This window comes from Adelges cooleyi, unplaced genomic scaffold, assembly GCF_023614345.1.
Source record: "Adelges cooleyi isolate 19-005CV unplaced genomic scaffold, UGA_ACOO_1.1 ACOO_flye_CR_arks_rails_tigmint_CR_PRNA_651, whole genome shotgun sequence".
Taxonomy (NCBI): Eukaryota; Metazoa; Arthropoda; class Insecta; order Hemiptera; family Adelgidae; genus Adelges; species Adelges cooleyi.
In genome coordinates, this window is record NW_026096352.1 from 827564 (window position 1) to 844043 (window position 16480).

General features: G+C 28.1%; 2 protein-coding genes and 1 long non-coding RNA gene across 4 annotated transcripts; 2 read left to right on the top strand and 1 right to left on the bottom strand.

Annotated features, from left to right (window-relative positions):
• Positions 1–1181: 1181 nt before the first annotated feature.
• On the top strand, positions 1182–2504 carry LOC126844645 (uncharacterized). Its single transcript, XR_007686620.1, has 3 exons — positions 1182–1518; positions 1607–1869; positions 2195–2504. It is a non-coding gene; the product is annotated as an uncharacterized LOC126844645 (long non-coding RNA).
• A 977-nt stretch (positions 2505–3481) lies between these two features.
• On the bottom strand, positions 3482–7856 carry LOC126844360 (COP9 signalosome complex subunit 3-like). The gene is made up of 7 exons (XM_050582500.1): positions 7693–7856; positions 6903–7163; positions 6623–6843; positions 4812–5161; positions 4549–4708; positions 4361–4477; positions 3482–4275 (listed from the first exon to the last, which is right to left on the bottom strand). The coding sequence occupies exons 2-7, from the start codon at positions 7141–7143 to the stop codon at positions 4051–4053; spliced, it is 1314 nt and encodes a 437-aa protein (XP_050438457.1). The 5' UTR covers positions 7144–7163; positions 7693–7856; the 3' UTR covers positions 3482–4050.
• A 5574-nt stretch (positions 7857–13430) lies between these two features.
• Positions 13431–16460, top strand: LOC126844438 (39S ribosomal protein L35, mitochondrial). 2 transcript variants are annotated; one of them, XM_050582634.1, is made up of 4 exons: positions 13431–13555; positions 13632–13824; positions 15248–15355; positions 16129–16460. In XM_050582634.1, the coding sequence occupies exons 1-4, from the start codon at positions 13522–13524 to the stop codon at positions 16361–16363; spliced, it is 570 nt and encodes a 189-aa protein (XP_050438591.1). In that variant the 5' UTR covers positions 13431–13521; the 3' UTR covers positions 16364–16460. The 2 variants fall into 2 exon arrangements, with proteins under 2 accessions (XP_050438591.1, XP_050438592.1); XM_050582635.1 differs by having other exon boundaries at positions 15251–15355.
• The last annotated feature ends 20 nt before the right edge of the window (positions 16461–16480 follow it).

Below are 16480 nucleotides of genomic sequence, written 5' to 3' on the forward strand. Positions count from 1 at the left end.
TTGAAAGGTTAAATTTGTATTTTAAAAATGTATAATATTTTTATAATGGCTTATAATTAGGTAATTATAAGCCAATAATTACTAATTAACGAATGAAAATAATTTGTATTATTTTTTTAGCAATTTGCGCAGCTATGATTGGAATAATAAAAACAAGAAGAAATCATTGAAAACCATCTAGAATAAAGCGGGAAAGTCACCAAGACTATGTTAATTTATTATCAAAGAAGAATAGGTATTAGTGATAACTAAGGTCCGGATAAATATTCTCTTAAAACACCTAAAATATGATTCTAATATTCTCTAAAAAACCTACAAATATTCTCCATATATTCTCTTAAAAATTAGAAAAATAAACAAAAATAATGAATTAAAATCAATATTTCCTTTATTGAATATAAAATAACAATATATATTAAAAAAAAAAAAAACAATATTCCTGGTATGATATATATATTTCCATGGTATGATGATTATGGCAGTAAATTAATATTTACTAAATATTCTTCTAAATTTAATTCTGACTTGAATTAAATTGAAGTACAATTTAAATTACTTACTACTTATTTAAATTGTATTATATGAGTTAATAATTATGTATTTCTCGATATTCTCTGGGCTCATGTTAGTTCTTCTATCGCTTAAAATGTGTTTGTAGAGGCTAAATGAACGTTCAACATCAACTGATGTTAAAGGAGCAAACTTCATATCAGCAACTACACTAGGGGTGAAATGTTCTGGGAGATTTTCATTGTTTCCAGATAAAATGTTTCCAACTTTTTCTAACATTTGGTAGCCTTTATTTTTTTCACATAATTGAGTCACTTTGGTTTTTATAATGTTACCCTTTTCACCAGGTTATTGGTCATTTTGTAAATTTTTGTTGTTCTTATCAGCATGAAAACGATGCAGTATTGCAGGTTAGCCACCATATTTGGTAAACAGCACGGCACGACGCGGCGACTTAATAGTACCATCACTGTGTGTATTTTTTTATGAAAATATTAATTATAATAATTTTAAAATTAAAATAAATTATTATGTTTTTCTCACAATTTGCAAAATATTCCAAAATATGCTAAATAACCTAAATATTCCCTAAACCATGAAATATTCTCAAATATGCAAAAAAAACTTTTTCCTGTGAACTCTGTGATGAATGAATCGTCCACATTTTTTACCCTCATAAGACTGCATATACTCAGTAACAATATGTAAAAACATATAAATCCGGACTTTAGTGATAACAAACCGTACGTTTGAATTCACATGTTTTATTATGGGCTACTGCCTACTATGGCACATTGACAGTTGACTTGTATTCAACGTATTCTGTGGTGTACTACATAATATTCTTTTGTCGTTGGCTGAAAATTAAAATCGTTATTAAAAATTTCTCTTGCAACTTACAAGTTTCAAGTTCGATACAAATTCGTGCTGCGTGTAGCTGTTAAAAATATTACACTGTTGGCTTGAGAACAATCTATTATTATACAAAATACACCGAATATTAATCAGGTACCCAATCTTAATTTGTGTTGTGTCGTTACTGATAATGAAACAATTATAATATGCATTACATGGTTTTTTGTTTTTCATCGTCTAGGAATGGATGTTAACGGCGATTGCGGTGAGTCCATAATTCAGGATGTGCTCGATAACCAACCGGCCGAATGGGAACTTTTGCCAATCGATAGGTACACGACCAACTGTATACTGTTCCCGTTGAACAAAAACAATTCTGAATACAAATACATAGAATCACTTTTCTATGGCCATTTTCACATTAAATCCATACAAAGAGTACAAAACCCATACCAATACGGCCGATACTTACTACGAAAACAATTGCTTCATGTAAACTACGAGGTAGGTAAACCAATTTTTCTACAAGCATCATTAGGTCATTATGTAATAGTTTTCATTAGTTGATAGTTGAAATTTAAACAACAACTAATTTTAAATATTAAATAAAATTCACTTCATGGGACATAATATTACATTTTCATTGAACGAAAACGTTTACTGATTCTTTTGAATTTCATGTTTTTGTTATTAGACTGAGCCTTAAATTATATGCAGAGCCACTGCTTTATGATGATTTTCTATTTTATTGATTTACCAGAATAACTGATTTTTTTAACACACATAAATACATAATAGCATTACTTCATTATATGTATTATTATTTTAGGAAACTGTTTTTCACGCCGTTCATAAAGTTGACCAAAAAACAGCTTTAAAATTTACTTGCGACTTCAGAAGATACATGAGACCGTTTGAGTATGTAGAGCACGACAAATTTCCACGTTTCTACGATTCATTTAATAGTTTAGTACAAAATATTGATACATTTTACTTTGATTCAAACGAGTTGTGTGTGTTTGTGTTGAACAAATTATCATATAATTTGACATCACAAGGTGATTATTATATTAAATATGTCGTTGACTTCCTATGAAGTTTATTGAAACTACACAAAAAAGATATTATTATTTGTTTTGTTATATTATATAATGACTGATTAACTTTTATATGTTATAATATAAATAGTATTATCTTATTTTACATTCTTTGTATATTCTGTTTTAAATTTTAAACAATTTTAATGACTTATAATAAAAAACTTACGCTAAAATATATAAGAGCAACATTTATTTTACTATGTTAATACTAATTAACAATACTACTAATTGAAATTAAATTTTGTATTCATATAATGTTTTAACTGTTTTCCTAACTAAATGAAGTATAAACATGTTAATCTTATTTTAGATTTTATATCATGAAAAAACAAAATTAAAATTATTCTCAACTTTAATTTTAATACTAAATTAAACGTGTTTTATTATTTTCATATATTATAATACAATTTATAGTTAAACTTTTATGCCAGTTTTTATAGTTTTTAAACATTAACTCCTTATACAGATAACATATGTTTTACTTATTTGATTTGACATTTTTATAACAATACATTGTACATAAAATTAATAACACTTATAAATTATGCTTTGTTATTTATTGTTTAAATTTCGTATTGTTTAATTTACTTTAAAAAAATCATTTTACATCATGGATTGCATACTACATGTTAAGTTTACATTTTAAGTACTCATTTGTAAAATTGTTTGAAACTTGTAAAGAACTGTTGCATTTACTGATATTGTAATACATCTCAAAATTTAAGCAATAATTATGAATTTGAAAAGAAAAATTCTAACCAGTGTTAAATAAACTTATATGAACAGAAAAAATTATTTGTTTCTTTGATATATATATATTTAACTAATATTTATTTTCACTCCTATGTATACTTAATTATAAAAAAAAAACAGATTTTGTATATAAATAGCTTAAATTAAATTAATATCGCTACATATTGCGTAAAGACATAGGCATTATTTAAATACAATATTAATTTTATTAACACAAATGTCCAAATAATAATTTCAAATACATTTTGGCACACATTTAAATATCAAATAAATTAAATAAATTTGAACTGAAAACAACAGATTATTAATGAAGTAGTCAAATAAAATATTATTAACAAAACTATATTATTTGATACAGTAAATAAAAGTACTTTAAATACGAATTTAATTTTTACATTAAATAAAATTGATTTAAAAAAAAAATCGTTATTTAAGTTATGTAACGCTAAGGTTTCCTACACATTTAATTGTTAGAAAAATGTATTGTGTAAATAAAACTTAACATTATGTATTTTTATAATAAGTAATTGCGTAAACGCGACTAGAAGTTTTTTATGACTTAAAGCGGTGGTAATCAAACGGGTACAATTGACTTATACATGTACAATTTTACAAGAGAACGAAAATTCTATTCTCAATGTGTTTTTACAGTCAGGTTAGAATTATTATCATTCAACACTACTGACTACAGACACTTTTACCACCGCTGGTTTTACCTCTTAATTTCTAAAATGGTTTTATTGTTAAACAATGTTATCAATAATGTTATTTATATGAAGCTATACTTCAATTTTACTAACTTACACTCTTACTAACTTACAAGAATTCAAAGTTAGTCGCTATCAGACATTTCTTCGATTATTCCCAGTTCACGTTCCAAAAGCAATGATGTCGCAAAAATATCAATGTTGCTTGCCCTTGGCGGTAATTGTCGCTGGTTAAATAGCACACCGCTAGGCCCAGCCTGGGATTGTACAATTGGCGCTTGCGGAATATAAGTCTTGAATTTTTCTCCGGCTGATTGCAATATTTTAGATACTTCGATTTTATGCTCAATCTAAAATAAATATACATATTGAATATAAAATTGACAAGTGAACAGATAGTAGTAGACAGTTCGATAAATTATTATCCATATTTACTTCTTTTATGATACCGATAAGAACGTCTGGGTGTTCATAACTATAATCAACGTTGATGTTGGAAGTAGCGATACCTTTTTTTCCATCGATTTTGTAGTGTAGCACGTTTGATTTTCTCTAAAAAAAAAATTTTATATTATACTTTAGCGTAAAACTACAGCAGTATGGGTGGACGATCTCAAATTTACCATTGTCAAGAGATAGTTTACCGCATCTTCTGCCGTTTTAACGTTGAGTTGTTCGGCCAATTCGGCTAGGGTCATGGTCGAGAACAAGTTGGCCAGTCGTAGCAAGTTGGCCTGGTTCAAAGATTTCACAAGTTGTTTCACCAATCCAAAATTTTTATCCCTTCAAAAAAAAAAATTGATCGTGAACCATAATAAACATTCAAATATTAAGCAAAACAGTCCAAATAGATACCAGATGTTAATGTAATTATATGATAATTTACCTTACATAAATATCTTGGTGTTTAGCAATTGTCGCGTGGACTGCTCTTAAATTTCCACTTTGATAAAGTGGTACCAAATCTAAGTACGGTTGACACGTTGGTCCATACAATTCATCGAGGATTGTGGGATCAAAGTTACAGTTTGTTGGTACCGATCCAAAGTGTATGAGGACAAGTAAAATGAATTTCTTATAGGAATCAATCGTGATTGGCGAAATTACAGGAAATGTTGTCATGAAAACAATTTCGAAAAAAGTAATTGCTCTGTCAAAGTTTTTCATCGCTGTGTATATGAGGCCGCCCGAAAAGTAGTAGTTCAAATAGTATTTCGGTTCAAATATAATTTTAGGCTGTAGGACAAAAAAAACATAATATTAATATACAGAACACATTAACAAACAAAATACATTCCCACAGGTTGTACACAGTGTCGTAACAAAAAATTTTACCTTCCTTGGCAAAAAAATACTTCTTCTTTTTTTAGGTAAACAAAAATAATTGAATTGATATAGTATAAAACGGAAAATTCTAAAATATATAAGTAATCGACATGATATTATAACACTTTTCTTTTATTTAACGTATCTGAGTTCAATCCAATTTATAATAGTGAATTATATTTAAATAAATGTTGTCAGTGAACGCAGAAAGTATCTGGAAGTCACAACCACCGTTATCGTAACGTTTTGATGTCCTTCTTCACACAGTCTTCCCATCTTTATCTTGGCCTGCCTATAGGATCTTCTTCTAATACCTGTCTAACTAAGGATCCTTGCTTATGCCATGCGCCCACATTAGTCTTTTTTTTGTGATCTCTTCAACTATATCAGGCTTTTGAAAATGCATTTGGAGTTCATAATTATGCAGTTTTCTCCATTTGTTGGTTTAAATATCAAAGCTTGGGCCATATCTATTCTTTAGCACTCTCCTCTCGAATATCCTTGTGCCAGTTCTTCAACTTTTCTCAGTGCACTCTGAATTCCGTCCTTCCCAGGACTTTAATGGTTTTTTAGCCTTTTGTTGTAATATTTTCTCTTTGCTTGGGGGTGGACTGTCTATGTCATCAGGTTCTGTTGGCGTCCATGCAAATGTCTCAACTGGGTTTTCGCCATTAAGCAACAATCCAAAATACTATTACCATTTTTTCAATACTTTGTCTTCTTCTATCACTGAAGAACCATCATCAACTTTTCATGTTTTTGTATCCTCCTTTAATTGAGTTTGTCTTCTGATATAACTTTCCGAATTAGTATTTATTCAATTAACAATCTCGGCTTCCTCTAATAAAATATCTTTTGTATATTTCCGTTTTACATATCTAAATATATTATTTAGATATAATACCTATATAATATACATTAAAAAAAAAATGTATTTATAAATTTAAAAAAAAAAAGAAATGTGTGACTTTGACTCTGCTCCCTTCCAAAAAGGGGTAATCTTGGTCGACTGCCCTTCTCGCCTACCCCTTGTTACGGCACTGTCTACTCATCATTTTCGAACAATGTTAATACTAAAGGTTGAAATGGAAAAAAAATTGACAAGTTTTTTTTAGGTCTTAGGAACAATAAAAAAATTAATCCATCCAATTATAAATGATACGCTAGAAAATTACTTCATTGTATCATACTTTTGCCATAACTTAAAGAAAAACAATTTTAAAAGTTCTATAACAAGAAATATTTAGTAATTTTTCAAGTAAAAATTAGTAAGCGTACTTTAAATAGCTATTAGATTTTTTGTCATATATCTTGCCTATCCTTTGCCCCTTAATAACTAGCGATTTCCGTTCCCAAAACCAGGCGACTTACTTCATCGGAGTTTAAAAAATAAACTTCCTGATCTAAGACTTTCAGCGAAGCCTTAAGATTATAAGACATTATGCATGCTTCACATAGCAAGTAATGGAAATGAGTCAATTGGTGAGGTTTTGTCTGCAGTTTATCAATGGCGCGTTGAATAGTAGGTATCATCATCATTGTTTTTTTCACTTTGTGTAGATTTCTTAACAGAGCTTGCACTACGCTGGCCACTAAAAAAAAAAACAAATTAGTTTTGACTAACAACTTTGACAGCGCTAAAAATACTTACATGTTTTGGAGCAGGAATGAAATACATCAGCTCTGACAACAGAAACAAAATGATTTATTCGTGATGCAACTGTCACGAAGTGCAAGTCAACTGGTACACTAGTTGGCTGAGTCGAAGCGTCAACATTTAAAACCATCAGAATTGCAAGCGGATGTTCGTTTATGTCGAAAGCTGCTAATACGCCATCCATGCGGGACACGAAGCTCTCGAGGAGGTACTTTTGTTCATCAAGATAAACCATTAGTTCTCGACCATTGCCAGCTAAGAAACAATTATAATAAACACAATATGTTATTTATATTTTTACAATTTCATTTTTATTTGCATTCAGCTCTCGATGGAATTTATTTTATAGATACAACACAATTAAAGACGAATAAAGTTGATGCAGTATAATTGTAATTTGTTACCAATGTAAAACGGTCAGGTAAAATTTGTTTGTTTTTTCAGTTCTCAGTAAATTAACAAAGGATTTGGGAAACCAACTGCACTTAATTATATTATACTACATTTTACACTTTAACGAGGGAGGCTTTGTTCCTCACGCCCTTATTTTTATTGTTCATAATTTTAACCAGATCGTATTGACTTTTTCTTTATTCATTTAACATTGTAATCACAAGTTGAAATTGATGGAGCGTTCTACTCATGTCATATAATCAACTATTTTCATAGAATATTTATTGAATAAAATCATTTAAACATAGGATAGGTACACGATACATTATATTTTAAGAACTAGAATAAAAGAACAAAAATATAATATTTGATAAACGAAATAAGTACATACCAAAACAAAATTGTGACAAATTGATTTATTTTCTATTTACTTAAAAAACAGTAGTAATTACTGTTTGTCAACCCATTTCTGCATGAATTGTTTTATTTCTTATAAAAAAAATATAAAAGAGGGAGAAAAATATTTTTAAAAATGTGTTTAATGTAACTTTTTGATGTAACTAATAAATTTAGTTTGGATATCACGCGTTAAAACTAAGGGTGGGCCAAATATATCGATATATTCTTATATTTGCAACTTTACGATAGTATCGATATTGATATTATCGATATAATTGTATCGCAAGCCCATCCCTAATTATTAAAACTAGAAGTAAATATATGTGCCATTTATGAGAATCCAAGCGTGAAATACTACTAAGTTAGTGAGAAAATAATTATGGTAATTTAATAGTATTAACATTTAATTAATAACAATAAACTTTACCACGTTTAGTAAGTATTTTATTTTATGAGACAATAACATATTAATAATGATAGGCATAAAAAAATATTCAAATGGAAATCTTTGATACGTTTCGTTGCATATAAATAAGTAATAACCAACCCGTTTAATATATACTTACTATTTTGCGTTAGCGTTTTCACGGTTTGCACGAATTTATTAAGCTCGGGGTCCAACATTGTATGCACCGTTGTAATTAAAACGCGTAGAAAAACACTACTCGATTGGAGTTTCTTTTAAATTTATTTTATTTTACTGAATTTACCGAATAAAATCCGAATTACTGTGCCGAAACGGTGTATTTTAGACAGCAGGCCGAGGCTTTGAGCATTTGCTTACTGAAGAACCAACGTTTGGGGCTGGCACACAATACAATACAACAAGGGTCGGTAAGGCCGGAAGGGGAGCTGCAGCCGCCGCGCTGACAGCGTTTTCCCATTTATTGATCCCCAGGTTCCTGGTCAAAATCCCTGCGCCGACCAAGCCCGGGGATATTTAGGCCACACCCAATAGCTTTGTACCCTAAAAAGTGAAAAATATTCGCCGTTGCCATATACTATCTATCATCGTCACACTGTTTTTAAAAAAGACTGATTTTTTATATATATATAGGGTGTATCACGATAATCCGACAGTTGTATTTTATTAATACACCATATACGATCATTGTGCCGTATACACAGTAATCTACCTTGCGGTGGTTTTTTATTTTGTTAATATGATATTATGTCTCCCGTTGGATTCTTATAGTTGATAAAAAAATGTCTCGGTAGCCGGTAGTCTGGCCTTTTTTTTTCGCACTTATCACTTATTCTCGTTTTTACCCACATAATACATAGTAATCAACAATATAGTGAAAACATTTGTCAGATACCTGTTGATTCACAAACAATATATAGACATTGACCGCCTACGATTATAGTGTTATTTCCCATTTTTTCCTGGTTATTTCCTAAATCAAAAGTTTAACTACATATATTTGAAATAAATTTTACGCGTTATAGCCCCACTCTAGATCTACCTTCTGACAATTTGCAGACCTAAAGCCCTAAAACTACACTTAAGAAAGGCTAAATAATGAAAAAATGCCCATCCCTTCTGGAGGAAAGAGCTTTTGATATTTTTATGGTTTTTCAATGTACATTAATAATACGTATATATATGTATAATATATACGTAATATATAATCTCTTTAAATATTATTCTTTTATTAATTAAATTATTATTTGACTATTTTAAAAAAAGTTAAATTGAGCCGTAATTTTTAGTTTAAAAATATATTCATTTTTTGTGTTCATTTTAACGGAGAAAGGGTGAACTTTTTAAATCTCTTAGCCCAATGAAGTACCTCTCAGGTATGGTTTATGATCTATAGAGTTGCTGCATGAAGAAATCGGTTCAGCGATTTAGAAAATATTGACACAAAAACATAATCGCAAAAGTAATATCTTAGTGAATTTTCAAGAGATATTAAATGTACTTCTTACAAAACTCAGTGACTTGTATTATTGGTTAACTTCACTTATTATTTGAAAATTTGAAATTAATTATCGTTGCTTTTTTTATAATCTATTGAATTTTATAAATTGTAAATATAGTACGTACGATGGTTCTGTACTTTTAAAATGTTAAGGGTTTGATCCTATAATATCTCAAAGAATAAAATGTTATTTGTCAACGACATAGGTGTGACACATGAATCTTGAAAAAAAAAATCAGTTTGGAACTTTGCATTGTAATATAGATGCTGCCAGTAAGAAAAAATCTATAAGCTTAAAAAAAAAGCAAATCAAATTAATTTCTCCAAAAACATTTAATTGCATTTTTAATTTAACTCTTAAAATTTTTATTTAAATAAAATGTATTAGATAACTGGAAGATAAAAACTTTAAGTAATCTATAATTTCAGTATCACTTATCATTAACAAGCAATAGTAGTAAGATATTAGTTTTATATGAAAAATTAAAAAACACATTTATTATAAAAAAATATAAACTATTTACTCAATTAAATACTCACTATACTAAAGAAATTGATGTACACTTAAAAATTACATGTTATTTTGATAAGAAAAATTGTATTTGATTTATAACAAAGGATTGTGTTGTTTTTAGCTGATGAATTTTTTTATTAATTACAACAAATTAATTTGAGTTTTATCAAATTATACCGTTTTTTTTAAATAATATTATTTATGATACTTCGCAGTTTAAAATAATTTTATAATACAAGATTTAAAACTTTGTTTTTGCAACTATTGTTATATGGTCATTTAGTATAGTTATAAAACTAAAGTATGTTCTTCAATCTGTGTTACCCAGTTCTTGATTATAATATGTTTGTTTTTAACAAAGTAATTGATAGGTAGTCATACCAGTACATTTCTACTTATCCAAAACAACGCTTTTATGTGAACCTATTACATGCCGGTCAACTAGACGATGCAATAAAATTTAATTAACATTCATACTAAATAACTGAAATATTTTATGTATAAGTTTTTAATTTTAAAGAAATAATTTTTATTTTATTTAACCGAGAAGAGTTAATTTTTGGGGAAGATTTAGGGAAAATGAAACAAAGTGTACATCACTTAATTTATTACATAACAAAATAAATAAGAGTTTTTTTGTTAATTGAAACAGAATTAAGAAACTAGGTGCTATTTATATATTTTCTGTGCAAACATTTAGGTTTATCTGTGAGAGTTTGGCATAAGCCTAAATAAGGGGCGGGGGGGGGAGGTTTCTAGTAAAATTCACGTTATCAAAAAACTCTTAAAGCCAGTCAAAATAAGTCTTAAAGTCAAAATTAAAAACATCACAAGGAGACAATGTCCGATTTGTTATTAACGTAACAAAAATTACGATGTGATCTTAGGTGTGTTTAACTGAAAATACGTTGCTCTAATAAGATAGACTATCAGCACATTGACTACCAATGAATTCATCAACATTTTCTTGCAAAGAAATTGGAGATTCCGATCGAATATTCGTATAATAATAATAATTAGTAGATCATAATTCTTTCATAAGTGTAAGAAAATTAAATTTAATACAGTTTTACCGAAGATTGTATTTCCTTCCAATACGGATTACATATTAATTATTATTGTAAATGTTATATTTATAATAAACAAATCTGGACGACCGTAATGACGTTGATGTAAGTCATCGCATCTTGTGTATTGTACTCCTGTATGATCCGTGGACTGCCGATGTAGCTTGAAGGTAAAATAAAAGCATCACCGATGTCATTGGTGTTTAAATTTCCATAGATGTTTCCGATAATAGCACATCGATGGTGACAGCAAGGTGGCGTGAGCTGTGGCACCTGCAGCCATGCATCCGCCACATTTATATTATACTATTATAGTTCCCGGATTAGTAGACATTTTTATAATCCACAGACCGGTTGCAAACAAAACGAAATTGACCAACTACTTATAATAAAAAAAAAAATTTTCGCTACACTAGTTGCAAGGTAAGATTCTTTATCCGCTACAATTTACTGTATTTAATATAGGTATTCAGTACATTTCACACTAATCCCAAATTAGTGTTACACATTATATTATCTAAACTTTGTATTGAAATTTAACTACACTCAAACTGGTGACTACATCAACTGGTGTAACAAAATATTTAAACATAATGATTGAACAAACATAATGTCTGTTGATTACTTGCTTTTTCCTCCAAATCACATAAATAATTGAAAAATCGCTTTTCACATTTATGTTAAATCCATGATAATATAAGTTATAGTTTTATCATCTTTATAGTGGTATACTATGAATTTAATACAACAGTAATAGGTATACACGTTTGAAACAATCATAGTAAAAATACCGTTGTTAATTAAGATCAAATCAGCTTTACGGTTTAATAGTCCAAAAGTATTTTAACTGGCAAGAATAGATTTCTAAACACCAAATGTAGTACAACATTTGTTACTTGTTTATTTGCCGTTTAAATTTTACAATTTTTAGTTGTGTAAAAAAAAACACCCCATTGCCCACAAATTAAATCAGTTCATCTAGTCTAGAGTTGCCATTGATTTTAAATTATAACCCGGACCATGACAATTGATAATCCTATTATTCCTTTCCCCCCCCCCTCCAAATTTGTTTTAATTTAAACAAACTAAAAAACACAAAAATGTGTTTTAATGTATTGTATACACTATACGGTCTGTGCTAATAAATAGTATTAACAGTATAATAACAGTATTGTGTATCATTTATAAGGGTAAGAAAAAAAAACAGTCCAATACACAATGAACATATTATTTTAATAATTATTTAATAGTTACAATAAAAATAGACTTAAAAATAGTAACCAGTACTTTTTTACATCCAAGCCAAGATTTAAATTATACCGGCACGTTGTGCTGAAAGCCGATAGTGTTCTAACTAAATCAGAACAAATGGCAACCCTAATCTTGATAACTAAACAAACATACTGGTAAAATTATTTATTGATTAATAAAGAAGATGGAGAGTAGAATATAAAGTTTGTACGTTTTTTAACACGTTCACTACAAAAATTAGTTTTTTAGTTTAGAATTAGTTGACTTTTTATGTCTTACTTTGGCACACAACCAGAAAAATCGACAGCGTTACCAAAAAACCTAACGAAAATGTATTCTTATATCCTTCTATAACGAATTGTCTTTATCTGGAAATAGGTTCATTTTGGATTATATAGTTTTAATGTATACTATATTGATTTTTGTGGAAACTTGAAAATTAAATAAGTGTTATATTCTAGTTAGTTATGTAACTTAAAACTACAAGTGTCACATATGTGACATATGTTCCGTTTTCCTTGCTCTAATATATCTTTTAGGTACCAGATTTTGTTAATAATATATCTTCTAAAAGACAAGATTGAATACAAAGCTCATAAGCTCGTACCTTTATTCTTAACTACAAATTTAACTACCTACAAAATACATAATATGTAAGATGTAGTAAAACTAATTTATACTTGATGGCCAAATTCCGAAATCGTCAAATAATTTAGGTACAAATAATAATAATGTTTTATTTTGAATAGTAGTTTAAATAATTTGTGGGAAATTTTAATAAAGTAATTATTATTTTTTTACAGAATATTTTTAATTTCTCTTGGCGGGTTTTTGGTAAAATCGCTGTTGGCACTACAGATATTTTAAAGGTTATGTTACATTTATTTCTTATCGCCTGTTATCATTTTTTGGAAGAACTGCCCCCAACTCTTTTTCAAGACTGAAAATGATAACGGATTTCCTACAGCAGCTATGATAATTGATAACAGAATATATAAATTTTTAGCACGGCGTGCGACAGAAAATTACATTATTCACTTGGGTTGTTTTACGTTTGTTTAAATATGTTGAAACAAGCATGTGGATCATTGTTTTCAGGTAATATTTATAAATGGTTCTTCTGTTCAAAATAGGGCTTTTTAAATTTTAAGATTGTCTAAAACATTGTTTTCAGCAAGTACCCGATTATTTCGGTTAAGCGCTGAAAATGTACTGTCCAGGCCGGCGATCATAAACAATGTGTTAAGTAAAACTGTACAACAAAATCTCGATACTTGTAGATTTTATTCAACATTTATGTCATCCAGGGTAAACACTACAAATGAGATTTTAAATCGGAATACATGTATTGTTCCATCAAATGTGCTGTAAGTATAATGTTATTTAACTGTTAATTAGTGATATAGTATAACATCAATAATATTGTAACTTCAATACGGATGTAGCAATAGAAAAATTGTACAGAATAATTAGTTCAAGAGGTCTAATATAGACCCCTGATAAAGTTTTAAGAGGAAAATGTATTTAACTATAGCCGAAAATAAGTAATTCTAATAATTCAGTTGAAAAACGCACGTACAAGTTCAAAATCCCTTCCCTCTTTCCTTAAAAAATTCTAATTCTTGATTTAATAGGAGACTTATTAAAGTGATAGTGTATTAATGCATTCTGAAATTTAAAAAAAAATTTCATTTGGCTACATTTAAAAATTGATAAAACATTAAAAATTTACCCCTCTTTACAATAATACAGTTAAATTATGAGCTACATATAATAGGTACAATAAAAAAAAACAGCAATTGACTAAGATAATATAATATTAAAAGCCTCTTCACTTCAAAAAACTACACTTCAACATTTAGAAAGAAATAATGCCATCAACTAAGACTAAAACTCACAACTATATTATATATCTGTAGCTTAATTTTTTTCTAGAACATATCAAAGCTTAAAAAAGAGTAATAGTTTTTATCAAAAGGAAAAAATTATTGTTTTAGCTAGATAGTTGTTTTGTTTGAATGGACATTATCCCCTAAAAAATGTAGTACTTTTTTTTAATCTCATCATGTAGCTTTGGTTGTTTTGTCTAATCATAATAAACAATTATTTTACCCATGAAACTTTATATTGTTTTTATTACTACTGTAGGAGTCATTTTTACTATATGGTATAAAGACATGAGTTGGCTTTCTTGGTACAGCTCTAACAAAAATTGTTTGATAGGAAAGATACTTTTATCATCTGAAAGTTAAGAACTTTATTTGAGTCGCCTCCATGAGTTCTGTTTAATAACACTTACAAAAAGTTGAAAAAAAAAATAGTATTTTAAGCACTCAATGTGGATTTAATAATTAAGTTATTATATAAATCTCGCTGAGGTGACACAGATAAAGTTTAGTCAGATAATCTTGAAAGAGCTGTGAAATTAAGATTATTTATAATGGCAAGATCTAAAAACAATTAAGTATAAATAATTACAAATAAGTACTGTTTCAATGTAAAAATGTACATAACATTTATCTATAATAAATATTATTTATTATTTTAACTAATTCGTGAGTTCTAACACTCCTACTAGATATTAGCATTGAGTATATATTTAATAGTATTACTAGGATTTTCATTACGACGTTTTAATAAATTGTTGAATACATTTTACTAAAATTAAAATAACGAAGAATGTATATTCACTCATATAAATTCTTAATTTTAATAATTTCTGTTAGTTTATATTTAGATTATTTGTTTTAAAACAGCCATATTAACAAATTTATGTATTATATGTCATAGCAGCAATTTCAATGTTCAACCGAATCGAGGCTTGACAAAGTTTTCTTTGAAAAAAGGCAAAAGAAAAACTGTGAAGACGGTAGTTGATCGATTTTACCGTTTAGCATGGTAATTATGATTGCTAGGCATTATAATTTTTACGAATACATTTATATTGATGTACATTATATATTATTTATATACATTTATACTGAAGAGTTATAACCCATTTAGTATAATATCCAAAATTGTCAAAAAAAAAAAAATTGTTGTTCTCACCCTACCAATCGATAGTATAGCCCATTTAAACAAGAAATCCTTATATTTTCATATATCTAACTTAACTTTAAGAACTAGTGAATTTTTTTTGCATTCGATTAACATGTAAAATTTAAATTTTTTATTAGAAAAATTCTAGCTACTAATTAATTTTTGAAATTTAACAAATGATCCTTAGAGCTTAATATGACAACAAATTTACTCTCTTGATATTTTACGACAAAAATTTAGTTTTTATCAACTTACTGCCCATTGAAACTGATAACTTTGATAACTTCATAGAAAATAGTTTTATCAAGGTACAACAAAAAAGGGAATTTCATGTGTCATTTTTTGTTTTAAGAATCTTTTTTATTAATTTAAAACATTTTAAATAGTTTTCAAGTTAAAATTTGTTGAATAAAAAATTATGTATATATTATTTGATTATAAATTCCTGTTACATAAGAAGTGTAAATAGAGTTATTTTTACCTTTGAATGTTTGATATAAAGTTAGTATTGTACTAAAGCTGAAAAAAAAACTATAGCGCAATTTATTTGAATTTCTGAAATAACAATATAATAATATGTTATAATCAATATGAAGAACATAATAAAAGTATTAATAACTATTGCCATCTAGGGGCATATGGATTCGAACAAAGTGTGGCCGTAGCAAAAAATTGTGGAAAAAACCTGCCGCTAGAAAAAGGAGATTGAGGCAACATGTATTTTGTAACGCTAAACAGAGTACACTTTTGGATAAAATGACAACAAAGTATTGGAAGAAGAGGAGATATTACCCAGACGATCCATATGAACCATATCATAGCCGAGAAGAATTTCCGTTTACTAGAAAAAATCCTTTACCTGAATAGTACCGGCAAATTTAAAAATACAGTAATAATATTTATAATTAGCGTTGTATTATAGAATTTATAACTAAACCAGTAAACATTTGTTCTAATCTGAAAACATTTTTTTTAAATGAACCT

Bases quoted from the DNA above. Each gene is read 5' to 3' on its own strand.
- LOC126844438 (XM_050582634.1), top strand. From the start codon at position 13,522: ATGTTGAAACAAGCATGTGGATCATTGTTTTCAG. The intron at 13,825-15,247 runs GTAAGTATAATG...TATATGTCATAG, and splicing joins ATTGTTCCATCAAATGTGCT to CAGCAATTTCAATGTTCAAC. The intron at 15,356-16,128 runs GTAATTATGATT...ATTGCCATCTAG, and splicing joins CGATTTTACCGTTTAGCATG to GGGCATATGGATTCGAACAA.
- LOC126844360 (XM_050582500.1), bottom strand. From the start codon at position 7,143: ATGGTTTATCTTGATGAACAAAAGTACCTCCTCGAGAGCTTCGTGTCC. The intron at 5,162-6,622 runs GTAAGTCGCCTG...TTTGTCCTACAG, and splicing joins ATTTTTTAAACTCCGATGAA to CCTAAAATTATATTTGAACC. The intron at 4,478-4,548 runs GTAAATTTGAGA...TTTTTTTTTTAG, and splicing joins TAAACTATCTCTTGACAATG to AGAAAATCAAACGTGCTACA.